Source organism: Dreissena polymorpha, unplaced genomic scaffold (assembly GCF_020536995.1).
Source record: "Dreissena polymorpha isolate Duluth1 unplaced genomic scaffold, UMN_Dpol_1.0 chrUn007, whole genome shotgun sequence".
Lineage (NCBI taxonomy): Eukaryota > Metazoa > Mollusca > Bivalvia > Myida > Dreissenidae > Dreissena > Dreissena polymorpha.
Genome location: NW_026273321.1, coordinates 828,112 through 843,700, shown reverse-complemented (window position 1 = coordinate 843,700; position 15,589 = coordinate 828,112). Strand labels below are relative to the sequence as shown.

Here is a 15,589-nt window from a genome sequence, read left to right as displayed (position 1 = left end):
TACTTGTGTTACCAGTAAGAAAATACATGCATACAATTATTAAACGAAACGGGAGGAACAACGTCTGGAGAGACAACAATTGTTTACACACATCTTAATATACATGTATATATATATATATATATATATATATATATATATATATATATATATATATATATATATATATATATATATATTCATACATATATATATATATATATATATATATATATATATATATATATTATTTTTTTTAACAAAACAATCAAAACAGAAAGATGATCAACAATTGAAAGACGGGATCCAGTGTTAACATGTCTAGTGTGTCGGGCTGCAGGCTTTACTGAGAAAACTGCCATGCTGCGTATAACAAAAACTACGCTCGACGTGTCCTCCAAAAACTTAGATGTGTTGTTCAGTCAATAAAATATCGGTACATGCCTTTAGTATATGGGGAAATTAAAATTCCACAAACATTAACAGAACATAAATTATTTAGCGAAAGTCTTTTGTTAAAGACAACTGACCAATCGCCTATGCCAAACACCACACTATGATGCTACATTAAAATGTAACAATGAACATTGCTGGGTTCGTCGCCATGTCAATACGAGTTAAATTTGATTGAAAACCAGGCTAAATCTCACACTAAGCTTAGAAATAATCAGGAAACACACACGTTTAAATAAACGTTAAGCTCATTTGATCGCATTTCAAATTAAAAGCAATACATAAAAACATAAAATTGACTAAATTGCAATTCAATTAAGCGACGTTGTAATGTTCAGAGCAACACAAGTCAACTTTCTAAGGAACGAGGAGATGAACTAACTGTCAGCTGTCAGGCTACTATAATCTTGTTTTCTTTTTAACAGCGTTTAATCTGTTAATTTAGCAATATGATCGCTTTAAAGTTCACAAATATTCAGGGCAACATATACGATTTTTATGTAAATAAGTTTCACTGCAAGCTTTTTGAAACAATTAGTTTTTTCAAATAGATTGTCAAAAATGTGTTTCCGGTTGATAAAAAACTAACCTTTATTTCAGGATGAGATGACCTATTTAATTTTCGGCGTTGGCAATTTGCAGCAATTTCTTGCTTTTCTTAGCCACAGTTGAACTGGTTTGTGTGAATTAAATGATGACATGTCACGCTTGGTCATGGCAATTAGTATCAGTGTGTCAAGATTTTCTGGCTTAATAGCCCCTTTAACTTGTTCTTTATGTGTTTTGGGGTACTAAAATTTTTCTCACATTCTACACTGATAATTGAGAAGCATAAAGCTATCTTACAGGGCATAACAAATTATGTCAAGTCTGCATCATCAAGATGTCCCTCTTACGTAGATTCTGAAATGAATAGTTTTTGTATGAGCCCTGTAACATGCTCATCACACTTGGCCACTGTTTTTCTTTGTCTAACAATGTATGCACCACTTTGGTTTTTAATTCAAATCCTTCCAAAAGATTTCCATCCGTAATGTTTGTATTTTTCATCTCCATAAATGAGTACACTTTTCTCCAAAGCACCCAGTAACTCAGTCTCACTGGACACTGTTACTACCAAAGGTTCCAGCAACAAGCTCAAATCTTTAAATATTTCACTGTCTTCTTTGCGAACTCTGTGCTTGATTTTTTTCTCTTACTTTGTAAGATACTTTGTTCTCAATGATGAAAAATCATTGTCAAAGCGAGATTATACGATTTTGTTAAATATTAATGAATTTATATAAAATGTGTAAAAAAAACGTAGTATGCATATATTTCAATATAAATTATAATAAAATTTAAGAAGAACATGTGTCGAAAAATGCGAAGTAAGCCAGATATTTAATTCTGAAATTGAAAATGTTTGTACAATCGAATTCGCCAGCATGTATTTCATGCATGTACGACGTGAATCTAAATTTAGTTTTAGTGCAGATTCGTTCATACGACACAAAGACACAATTTTGTTTTACGGATCATTTTAATTCCTGCAACGATATCTATTTATACGACACACGAACACTTACTCCGATCCTTATAAAAGACGAATGCTTATTATAATTGTTATTGTAGGATAATATGTACGAAATATCTTCGTCACAATCAGCTCGGGGCGCTAGTTTGTCTTTGCTGCATTGTATGAAATTCTTCTTCAATGTTTACTTTTTCTTGCCTACTTTGTATTAAAAATTGTATAATCACGCTTTAAGAACTTTATTTTTGCAAGTATCTCAAGTTCTTTATTCATTTGCAAAAACCTTTATTGCATAAAATACAGTTTTCCTTACAGTTTGTGTAAGAGTACATCCTTGAATACTGTGAAATCGGTGCCAAAATCTCACGTTGCGTGCCGCATAACCGTTAAATTAAATGAAGTACACATAGTATATTTGTACAAGAACACATGCTTATTCAATAAAGATATTCTGATGTATTTCAAACTGTCATACGCAGCGTAAAATTATGTCTTTTATGCACTACTTGAAATCCTAAATAAAAAAAGGTTAAAAAATTTATTCGAAAAAGCAGCTCTTACCGGTTCCCACAAAGTCAAGTGATCATGCACCCTGATATATATAAGGTTAATTCCCCCCCCCCCCTTGCGGACTGCTTTATATTGACCCCCGCCGCGTAGGTCTAGCGCCTTAATTTAACTCCTGCGTACTGCAGACCTTTAGCCGAGACGATTTTCTTTCAACTAAAGCGTCTTAAGTTACGTTTTCTAATTATTTATAGGATGAATGGCATAATTATTAAAGAGCATATTTACCTGTGAGAGTCCTTATTTAAACATGAACAATGGCACTCAAAATAAATTGTTAATGTTACGAAAGCGGCAATCTTATATAGAAGATATTTGTTGATTTTGGTTTATGATATACTTTTATTGTATTGCTTTATGGACGTTTATAGGAAAAAAATGTGTTCATGAGAGGTGAGGCCACGAGAAGCATTTAGTGAATACTTTCTTTAACCACTCGTAATATATATGACATTTATTGCGTACATGTAGTTTAGAAACTTCGTATAATCATGCATCGAAATCAAAATAGCTTCTTGTTATGTTATGCTTAAGTACATAAAATACACAAAATGTTCAATACGCTCAAATTTTAGCTAAAACGTCATACGTTTGTTTATAATCAAAATATGTTCAAATAAACCGGATTACTGAGTATGGTGGGGAAAGGTGCTATAACTTGTTCGTCGTTGAAAATAAATGATGTTTTTGTTTAAATTTAAAATATATTTTTGCTGCAAATTATCTTTGTGAATATTTTATATAAAAAAAAACCAAGACGTGTGTCAGAATTGCGCCAAAACTTGCCCAAACCAAAACATTTTTTTACATGTGCGTATTTCAGCGATGAATGTTTAATCGTGCGTATTGACGGACGCACTGACGGGCAAATGGACACGTATACTTCCCAACACTCAAGGGAATGATAAAAATAATCAGCATTGTAATAATCTTAATCCCAGTGCAAGCCTTCTCCAGAATTTCGCATGTTTAACATACAATACGAAAGTCTCAATCGTGGTGTACGTGACTTATAAATAGCTGTGACGGTGATGAACATAGATCTCCGCTTAAAAGGCATGTCATAAGACTTTGAAAAACGGAACATAGGGTCTAAATATAGATTAATCCATGACGATTTGACAATGGGTATATAGATTGTTTAAAGCACCCGTTTACCAACATGCGCTTTAATATATTCATAGTTGCCCATCCGAAATATCTTGATCACGTATTCACAAAGGACTGAAATTGGATGCCAAAAACGTGTGCAGTTATATGACATAATGCATGTCGCATATTTTCGTCTTGCTTCGGTCTTGAGCAGTGGGCTGGATAGAGTTCATTGTAGAAGAGGGTTTCGTCCCGACATCACTGTGCTGCTTACAGCTGGGCTGGATAGAGTTCATTGTAGAAGAGGGTTTCGTCCCGACATCACTGTGCTGATTACAGCTTGCTCTCAAGATGAGGATTGTAGTGGTGTTGATGTTGATAGGACTTATCGGTATGTTAAAACTTCATGATTTTAACTAGACGCATGTATTTTTTCATGTATTTTTTCATAAACATTGTATAAAATTATACTTATCTGTCCTGAAATTTAATAAACATGCGTGTGTGTTTTTTCGTCAAATATCGGTTTTGGATAATAATTGTCAAAACATGATTTTGTCAATGGGTAGCATTTAATGATGTATCGGAGACAAGCTTTTATAGTAAAATTTATACATTTTAATCGATATTTTATAAAAACAAATGCAATTAAGTTAATTAAAAAATAAACATAAAAAACGAATAGTTAATTAATGCATTAAACCCCCTTTTCACAGAGCGATGCTCCATTGTAATGAGCCAAATATTAACATTCTTTTGTCAATGCTATAATAGTATTACACTATACATACAATTGTCATATGTGTATATAAAACAATTGATTTGTTCACCCCTAAATACATGTACATTCAGTCGAATTTAAAACATTGCACGATTACAAATAAAACTTTTAATATTTTACAAAAAGATGATAACAAAACCAGTATGCCTATATTTTAACGTTCCCATTAAAGTTTTGAACATAGGTGCTTCATTACATGTATTAAGAGTTTTGCTTATATTTGCTCGCGTGTAACCAAAACAATTTTAGCCAACACAATTGTTAAGTAAAACATATTCGTTAAAAAACGTTGTCATTTTGTGAGGTATTTGTCCTTTAAAAATAAAGCTAGTTATTAAAAAAAACGTCTTAAAAATCAGTTTGTCCACGGATTAAACGTAAAAATGTTTGTATGATGCAAACTTTTCATCTTCGAATCCATTCTACGTTCATATTTTGCATCATCCGCTCATTTTTACGTATACAGTTTGCATGATCCATGATTTCTTTTTGCGTTTAATCCTTTGACAAACTTTATGTAACAAATAATTGCACAAATGAGAAAAAAACGAACACGTCTGATCTTCCTGTCCCTCCACAGGGCTTTGCGCCGCCATTATGCACGATGGCCCTGAGCACGACTCGAGCGAGGAGGAGGACGACCATCACTGTGATTGCCGTCACCACGACCCACCGCCACCGCCGAAAGACGACATACCACTCCCGGAAGCCGAGGACAGCAAGGACATGGACGATGGCATGAAGTTGCCGGACGACTATGAGAATATGAGCGAGGAGAAAAAGATGGAACTGATGGAGGAGCACCGGAAACACAAAGAGAATAAACGCTGCTGTCGGAAACACTGGTACGCATCCGAATCACTAAATGTCCATAAGTCTTGCTTTTTTTCATGCGCTTTTTTAATTTCGGTAGTGTGTTTATATAAACAGAAGGTACTGTTTTTCTTACAAATAAAACAGCCCAAAGAACGTTTACGTTTAAAACGCGTAGCATGATTGAGATTAAAATTACGATAAATCGTTTGAGTTGCGAAGCCTTAAATACATCACACTCGTCCTTGATACGGATGTAAATATTGGCGTAGCGGTATTACACACGTATTGTCGTTCTTAAAAAATCTTCATCATATTTTCCTGATCGGATATATTCAGTGGCAATATTGGCGTGCAACACATATACAATTGTTAAGAAATGCCATGGAAAGGTGATACGCTATTTCTACTTTTTTGGTTCCATGCTGTGTTGCCCTTTATTGGTATTTTATGCTATAAAGCAAGTCGCCAGGCAATATATATTTGCAATTGCGAAAAAGTGATAAGCTTTGTATACAATTACGTAGTTATGTCATTTCTCAGTATAATAATGTTGAAAATACTTTGAAACTGTAACAACAACAACAACAGTGTATTGCTCTACCAGAACATAAAATTATACAAGTCCTTGAACATGAGTTTCAAACACTTATGGTCGTTCTTATAGTCATGATGACGATGGTGGAAAGGGTTATGATAATCATATGGATAGTTTGTATGCTGAGGATGATGGTGAAACTGATTCAAATGATGCCGATGATGATGATGAGGAGGAGGAGGAGAAAGAGGGTGATGATGAGGACGATGAGGATTCTTTAAACTATACTTTTTATTGATATCATTCAGTTCAATGTGACATTGAATTTAGATCCTCTAACTACGTGTAACTAACTATGTCGGTCAATAGCGATACATCGCTAATGTTATACTTGTTCTGTACAAACCGACTTTAAATAAAATTTGTATTTGTATTTGTATAATTGTATTAACTACAAAATTCTGCATTTGGAATAATCTTTTTATAATATTATCAATATTCCTCGCCTGAATATTCGAAAGCTAAACATTTGGCTCTCAGTCTATTCTATATTATCAAGTCTAAAAACGGGTTGATGGATTCGGGCCAAGGTCACATGAAATACATCACCAACGTAACGATAATGTATATTCACATTGTGCATTTTAAGTAATTAGAACATAACATGAATCTTGCGTCACCTACTTGCGTGACTAGCCTTCCGCCAGTGTGTATTACTTTTGAACAAATTAAGGCAGTTGTGAATTCTACATATTTGAAATCTTGCGACATACATAAAAATAGTGCATGAAAATAAACGTGCTATGGTTGTTTTGTTGACATGACATGTTATTACTCATGCCTTTGGGATGTCATATTTTGCAGGAACTTTTACTATCTTTTTTCAACAATGAATTCAAGCGATTACCCCAATTTTACTGTTATTTTGCATTACGTTTACGTGCATACAAATTGTCTTTGCTAATTAAACAAACATATGATAAAAATATTTCTTGCACGAGTTGACATTTCATACCGTGGTTTATTAAACAAGGTCATGAAATGTGTTATTAAGCTTTCTAAATGCTCGGTTTCTTACAAAATTCATTAACCTATTAAATTCAAATATGGCATGTAATGACAACTCGTGTCTTACCCTCTTAATATCTTCTTGCAGGCACAGGAAAGTCATGAAGATCGTCGTCGGTTCCGTCGCCGGTGGAGTTGTCGTCATTGCTGCTGTCATCACCGGCTGCTGCTGCTACCACAAGAGGTGCAAGGGGAGCAGGACATGCCCGGACCAGAAATACAATAGTAGGTTTTATAAATGAGTTTTTATTTCCATGCAACATATGAGGCTAACTCTGGAAAAACGGGCTCCGAGCATGTTGGTAAAGTGTCGACCCAGATTAGCCTGTGCAGTTCGCAAAGGCCAATCAGCAACGACACTTTCTGCATTTTTTATTTTTTTTTCGTATAAAGGACGTACAGTCTTGGCAAATGTCCAGTTTAAGCGGAAACTGTAGTCCCACATTAACCCATTCGGGTTGCACAGGCTGATCTGGAACGTCATTTCAAGGACACACATTACGCCTTATTGTCGAAAAACGTAGGTTGTAACTATATGTAAACAGTTCAAACACTCGTTTATAAGTTATGTGTGAAGCGTGACTGGTTTGGTTACTTGTTTATATTCTCATGTATATGAGAGTGAATCATTCCCCTCCCCTTGGTAAGAAGTATTCAGATGGGTAAGGTCGTACGCATATGCCAAGCTTCCTTGGTCTTTAAGCGTAAGTGAATTTTCCTGAAGAATGCAAAGGCGGAATTCATCTTCGCGTATAATTAACCCATTGTCTAGATGTAGGTTGGTTTGAATCTTGGTCTGCCTTTTTAAAGCAGTCGCGATTTACATACGTAATGATAAAACCTTATATCCTTACACTGTACAAATACACGTAAGAAGACATTTAGACCGAACCTCGTTAAAACCCATACAAAAGAACCGATGAACAGCGATGGTACATTTTCCCTGAGGTTAATTTGCTCATATTTGATTTGAATCAATTGTGCGTATACAAACAAACAAACTTCATTGTTATTGATCAACGGGAGGCGGAAAACTACAACGGGCGAGGCATGGTCAGGGGTGATAACCCCAAAAAAGGGTTAGGGTAAGGGTTAGGGTTAGGGGTCGTGTTAGGGTTAGGGTTGGGTTTAGGCTAACCCAAACCCTAACCCGACCCCTAACACTAACCCAAACCCTAACCCTCTAACCCCACCCCCCCCCCCCTTGCGCAATACCATACCTTGCCTCGCCCGTTGTCGTTTTCCGCCTCCCTCGATGAACGTACAAATCATCAATATTTAACCCAACTTAACGAATTACCAGTAAACAGTTTCTAGCAGTAATTGACATAATCGATACAAATATCCCATTTTTGGAACATGATCACAAGTTATCAGAATGATCTTTAAACACATAGTTTTCCTTTCTCATAATACAATTTCTTATAATAAGCAGTAATAGATGTTAAATAAACATCATTTAAAATAGAAATAATGTTAACAAAAATATTTTATAGTGTGTGCATATATGTTAAATAAAATAAATACGCACACATATTTTGTTACTCTTAAAATACAATGCAATTTGTATGATGATTATCAGATGCATTTTTCTTGTTTTTCAGCACCAGTGTACAGCAGGTTCGGCCTGTCCCCCGAGCTAGGTTACGTGAAGGAGCCACTTCCGGACGTGGACCTGGTCACCATGGGCAGCCTGCCACCTACCTACACCACCATGCCAATGTACGGCGGAGGGCCGGGGGAGCTGATCCTCGTGGCGCCGCCAGCGTACGTCACCGAGGAGAAGAAGATCCCCCTGCCATAGGCTGATAACCCCGGCTCACAGCGGTTTCTCGTCAGTCATTTGTCTGTCACTTTTTTGACATTTATCAGACATTTGTCAGTCACATTTCGGACATTTTTCAATAAATCGTCCGAAATTTAATTATGTCGGACACTTGTGAGTCACGTGTCGGACACTTGTCAGCAAGCATCTTGTGTGCTTATTACCTGATTTTACGTATTATATGTTTTTGACTTAAAATGTAGATTCATTTATTTCATCTTTACTGCTGGGCTGACAATTGCTTAACCACTCGCATTGTGCAAAAAGTGCTTATAAGTTACTTATATTTTGTTATACACTGGTTGTAAACATAGCATGAAACGTCGATTTCAATGTGTGTATTTAAATGTAAACATTTTCTTTCAAACCCTATTCCTATTTTGAAATCTTTCACTGTAGTTTTGTTATTTCTTTTTGTACCCGAATAAAACACTTGTTTCGTACTCGTGTCATTTCTTCATCGCGAAGTCTGGTATGGTCATTTAAAAGTCGCCAAATATATTGACTGGTAAAGTGTGTTTGTGTGTGTGTGTGGGGGGGGGGGGAGGGGGGTTCATCGTATTTAATGATATCCAGTCCTTTAACGAGTTCAGCCCTATTTATAAGAGATATGTGTGTGTGTGTGTGTGTGTGTGTGTGTGTGTGTGTGTGTGTGTGTGTGTGTGTGTGTGTGTGTGTGTGTGTGTGTGTGTGTGTGTGTGTGGTGTGTGTGTGTGTGTGTGTGTGTGTGTGTGTGGTGTGTGTGTGTGTGTGTGTGTGTGTGAGTGTGTGTGTGTGTGTGTGTGTGTGTGTGTGTGTGTGTGTGTGTGAGTGTGTGTGTGTGTGTGTGTGTGTGTGTGTGTGTGTGTGTGTGTGTGTGTGTGTGTGTGTGTGTGTGTGTGTGTGTGTGTGTGTGTGTGTGTGTGTGTGTGTGTGTGTGTGTGTGTGTGAGAGGGTGTGTGTGCGTGTGAGGGTGTGTGTGTGTGTGTGTGTGTGTGCGTGCGTGCGTGCGTGCGTGCGTGCGTGCGTGCGTTCGTGCGTGCGTGCGTACGTGCGTGCGTGCGTGCGTGCGTGCGTGCGTGCGTGTGTGTGTGTGTGTGTGTGTGTGTGTGTGTGTGTGTGTGTGTGTGTGTGTGTGTGTGTGTGTGTGTGTGTGTGTGTGTGTGTGTGTGTGTGTGTGTGTGTGTGTGTGTGTGTGTGTGTGTGTGTGTGTGTGTGCTCAATTTACAAGGTCGCACTAGTGATCGAACCCGCTATCCTTAAAGTTGAAATTCAGCACTTTAATAACTCAGCTTATTTTATTCCCAGTAAACATGCGAAGAAGGCTCTCAATAGTGTTTATACTAGCAATTATGTGTGATGATCAATCCTGTGCTGACAATCAATCATATGCGTTGACCATCAAACCATGTGATGACCATCAATCATATGTTGACCCTCATGCATTTGTTGACCCTCAAACATGTGTATGTTGACCTCCAGTCTTCTATTGACCATCGATCATGTTTTAACCATCAAACCATGTTTTTGCTATCAATCATGTGCTGACCCGATTTAATTTTTTTACCTCCAATCATGTGTTGGCCATCAATCATGTTTTAATCATCAAACCATGTTTTTGCCAGCAGTCATCTGCTGACCCCCATTTATATTTTGACCCAAAATCATTTGTTTACCATCAATCATATGTTGACCTCTAATCATCTATTTACCATAAATCGTGAGTTGACACTCATTCATAGACAGACAGACATAATAGTTTATTAACGTCTCACTTTTGTACATAAAACACAGTAAAGCAGTACAAAATCATTATATATATATATATATATATATAAATATATATATATATATATATATATATATATATATATATATATATATATATATATATATATATATATATATATATATATATATATATATATATATATATATATATATATATAATGATTTTGTACAAAACCGCAGGTGGTAAGCGTGTGGCTATATTAATAAGTGAAAACATCATTTTGAATGATAAATTATCATATTATAACGAAAAATTAACTTGTCTGGAAAAAAATCACTATCAAATATATATATAACAAGGTATCCAACTTGAAATCACCCGAAAACGAATTCGCTTGACCTACTTGACAATGATCAGACCGTATTTATGAATGAAATCTCCAGTTGTAAAGACACACCTTCGCATTGGACCAATGAAATCACTCGTGCGTTTAAAATGTCAGTTAGTTGAAATGTATGTAAACAAAGGTATCAAACGGCGCTGGACAGTTAGTTTTGATGCATAATGCAACTGCAAGCATTTTTTTCACACGTTTCATTGAATTATGGTATCGAGGTCCGTGAACTTTGCAGGGAAATGCCCTTTACTCCGTGAAGATTTCAATCATGAATACGTTCTGATCGATGTTAACTGGGTCACTAGAGTTGTGTATCGTATTATTTCTTAAAAGTTGACCCAGTATTTATAAAAAATATTGCAAGAAATATACATTTCCAGAAAGGAAATTCATTTCTGCGTTTAGTAAGACCAAGATCGTGAAAATCGCTGCAAAATTGATGAAGTAATAGCTGTTCAAAACGATGCACCCCGTTTTCGGGTGATTTCGAGTTGGATACCTTGTTATATATATATATTTGATAGTTAAATCTTTTTTCAGAAAAGTTGATTTTTCGTTATAATATGATAATTTATCATTCAAAATGATGTTTTCACTATTTAATATCATAGCCACACGCTAACCACCAGTTTTCAAAACCACTCTAAAAGAGCTACGAGAGACGATATATTGACCATCAGTCAGGTGTTGACTCTTAATCAGGTGTCGACAATCATTTATATGTCGACCATCAATTATTTGTTGACCATCAATCACGTGTTCGAAATCAATCACGTGTTGACCCTCATTCATATATTTACTATCAATCAATGTGTTGACCATCAATCATGTGTTGACCATGACTATGTGTTGACCATTAATCAGGTGTTGACCATCAATCATATGTTGACCTCCAATCATTTGTTGACAATCAATCGTGAGTTGACACTCATTCATATGTTGACCATCAGTCAGGTGTTAACCCTTACTCAGGTGTCGACAGTCAATCATGTGTTGGCCATCAATCATGTGTTGACCCTCATTCATATAAGGACCATCAATCAATGTTTGACCGTCAATCATGCGTATTCCATCAATAATGTGTTTACCCCCAATCATGTGTTGGCCATCAATCATGTGTTTACAGTTTTAGCATATTTGAGGCAATATAAATGCAATGTCAACGTGCATTGAGCCAATGGCACAATATTCTGCTTGAAAAAGCTATAGACATTAACACAGTGTAAATATACATTGAGGCAATATCATCATATATTATGCAATAGCGGACATTAAAAAAACAAGTTGCAGTAATGGCGATCATCATTCAAGTGAAAGTATCTACAGCATGAAATAAGTTAAAATAACATTTATTTAGAACTATTTTTATAGAGACGATACGATAAAAACCAACCAGAAAAGGCAAGAAACACTTTGGCAAGATAAAAAACAATGAGTAATAACATGATTAATTGTAAGAAACGTTTAGCCAATTGCAACAGTTAAAAATGAATATTATCACAATTTATAATTGAAATGACAACAGATATTCAACAATATCAAGAGAAAATAGGAAACATATGAATGAGGGTCAACTCATTATTGGTAGTCAACACGTGATTGGCGGTCAACACATGATTGGCGGTCAACACATGATTGGCGGTCAACACATGATTGGCGGTCAACGCATGATTGATGGTGAAAATATGATTGATGGTCACACACACAACATAAAGTATTGTTATAACTCTGGACTCTTTGTGATAGCTGAGCGATATATGTTGTCCACCTCTCATGGCATCATTCATAGAGAGTACATTTGCTTGATGAACCGCAACGAAGAGCGAGCTTTTAAGATTTGAAAAAATACTTGCATTCTAGTTTACAACGACAGCTGATATTTTCGGCTCTACTCAGGCACAGCCGCATGGTAATCCGTATAATACACCTTAAGTTTGTTCGTTTTGTTTAGGTTTTATTGAAGGACATTTAGATATGTACATTGAATTAGAGTTATACGTATTTTATTTATTTTAGTTAAATAGTGGCGTATACACCATACCACTTGAGTATTTACCCGTTTTATTTTTACCTGAACAATCATTTTGTTGAGTTTAATATTCGAATGATCGAAATGCTACTTTTGAAGGTAATGAGTTCCGTACTTGCCTGATAATGCATTATGTAACGACCCAGAGTGTGTCCCAGTGCTTTTTTCTTATTTGCTTTCTAATCTCACGTTAGTTGGGACGAATTTTGTGTTTAAGCTGTAATGTCCAGCTATTTAGTTGTTACTGAAAGATTTAAATTTTGGTGTATGTGTGTTCGCGCGCAGGAGAGGGGGCTGGAGTATCCGGAGGAACCCCCGTCTGTCCGTTATGGTGACCACCAATCAAACCCACATGCGTCCGGGAATGGGACTGTAACCGGGTTGCCTAGTTCAGATAAGCATGTACCAACCACTGCGCTAACCGTACAGCCCTTAATAAGTTAGGTGTGAGTATTTCGACGTGTATGAGGTCCTTCCTCGCGTGTGACTACATTATGTAGGGACCCGTAGTGTATCCCACCACTCCTAAGTTATAAGCCTACTCGGCACACACTAGTTGGGCCTAATTTAATGCTGCCGTTCGCAGTTGTTTTTTTACAGAAAGACTTCATTGTTGGTGCGAATTTTACTGTGGCGGTACGCCGGAGTACTCGGAGGAAACCACGCCTGTCCAGAATGGTGACCACCATCCAAACGCAATGCTTCTGGGAGCTTGAATTACACCCGGGTAGCCTAGGTTGGAAGTTAATTTACCAATCACTGTGCTAACCGGACAGTCCATGATACTGTTGGGTTGTTCTGTGCGCATTTTATTGGTGCGGCCGCTAGAGGTTGGAGCTGAATGCAGAATCTTACTTTTAACTAATTAGAAGCGAGAAAACACACCATAAACAGCGTTGGATTAACATAGTGTACTGACCTGTATAAAGCTACTTTAAGCATGATGAAAACGCACTACTTATAAACATGGCGTCATGAAAACGGAACTGAAAACTTAAACATGGTAAACACCAGGGTTCTGAGAAATATTTCTCTGTTTTGTCTCACGTGTTCTTATTGCATGTTATGTTATTTTGATATATTATTTATCACCTTAAATGTCATTCTTGGAAAGTGTGTAATGACACAAAGGTTTTCAGTTTTGAAATGAAGTACTTACATAACATTGAGAGAACAATAACTTGAATTTATGATTATCTATATCTTAACCCATTTATGCCTAGCGTCTAGAAAAAGGGCATTGGCAAACAGCTTAGACCCAGATGAGACGCCGCATGATGCCTTATTTTGGAAATAAATTGATCAAATGTAGAAGGATGGGAGAGTCTACTTGGCATAGATGGGTTAAGATATCCGTAAGAACAGTAACATAATAAACATGTGTTGTATTGTTGTAGTTTTTTAATTGATCAATATCAGTTTGATTAAGTATTGACTGTGTTTTTTGTTGTTTTTTGTTCAATTTCTACCTCTATTTCAAAGTTAGGATATAGGCCGAATATCTTTCAATAAAGATACGTCTTGTTGAATATACTGCTTTTTTGATAATCCTGTTGTACTGCCTTTTTATTTATTCACCTGGGCTTATTATTTGAAAATCCTATTCCTCTGATCATTTATGAATCATCCTGTATTTTAGAATTCTCTTGTATTACGATTTTCGGTAATCCTCCGATATTACTTATTTAGAATCGTCTTCTAATTCTCTAAATACAGGCATAGTTTTGAAGCAGAATTCTTATATAATGAGAATTATATGTATGAGTTCTTACTTGTGCATAACTAATTAAAAACCATAGAAACTAGTCTGTAGATCCTCCTTTTCTATTTATTTTACAAACCTTATGTACAATTGTTTTTAGAATCATCTTGTTCTACTTTTTGATAATTCTCTTGTACTTCTTAGTTGATAAACCTCTTGTTAAACTCTTGATAATCATCCTGAACTACTTATTTCAGAATCTTCCTGTACTTCTTATTTCAGAATCCTGTACTACCTATTTCAGAATCATCCTGTGCTACTTAATTCACTATCATCCTGTACTATAATTTCAGAATAATCCTGTACTACTTATTTCACAATCATCCTGTAATACTTCTTTCAGAATAATCATGTACTACTTATTTCACTATCATCCTGTAACACTTATTTCAGAATCATCCTGTACTACGTATTTCGGTTTAAACTAAGAAAGCTGGTTAAATGACAAGTATGGGTAGTTTGCATATGCCTAGTGGTATAGTTGATGAAAAGTTGATTAAGGAATTTTGAAAACCTTTTGTACGAATCTATTTCTCGCCCTCAATAGTATGAGCTATAGTTTGCTTTGTTACGTATTTTTGTATCAATTTTTGAATAAGTATGAACGAGACTTTATTATAAGTTTATCAAAAATAATCAATAATATAAGATATATTTAGAACTAAAAAGTAATGATAGCCCTTTATTTGAAGATACTATCTACCCTTCAGAACTTTCCATAGAGGTGGAGTTCTCTTTTGACAGAAGCTGAATTCCTAGACTTAAATCTAGCTATTTTTGGAAATAGTATTAGATTATTTTAATTTTGATAGTTTAATTTCCGAACTTAAACGGTTATTTATTTAAAACAGTTTAATTTATTTGAAACTACACATGTATTTAAGTGGTACAATTGTATGTTGCCTAAGATACACATACACAAGCACGTTTTGTAATTTGGCCTCTTACATCCTTATTGCGGCCTGACAGTTGGCATCCAAACAGGACACATGGAAGCTCATTTGCTACCTGCATTTGCTGCTGAAAGTTAACAAGAGGGCCATGATGGCCCTGTATCG

The 15,589-nt window shown here is 35.8% G+C and overlaps 1 protein-coding gene across 1 annotated transcript; it reads left to right on the top strand.

The window, feature by feature from the left end:
- The first annotated feature begins 3,797 nt into the window (after positions 1-3,797).
- Positions 3,798-9,075, top strand: LOC127863399 (uncharacterized). Its single transcript, XM_052402920.1, has 4 exons — positions 3,798-3,998; positions 4,969-5,233; positions 6,896-7,032; positions 8,412-9,075. The coding sequence occupies exons 1-4, from the start codon at positions 3,959-3,961 to the stop codon at positions 8,609-8,611; spliced, it is 642 nt and encodes a 213-aa protein (XP_052258880.1). The 5' UTR covers positions 3,798-3,958; the 3' UTR covers positions 8,612-9,075.
- Positions 9,076-15,589: the final 6,514 nt, after the last annotated feature.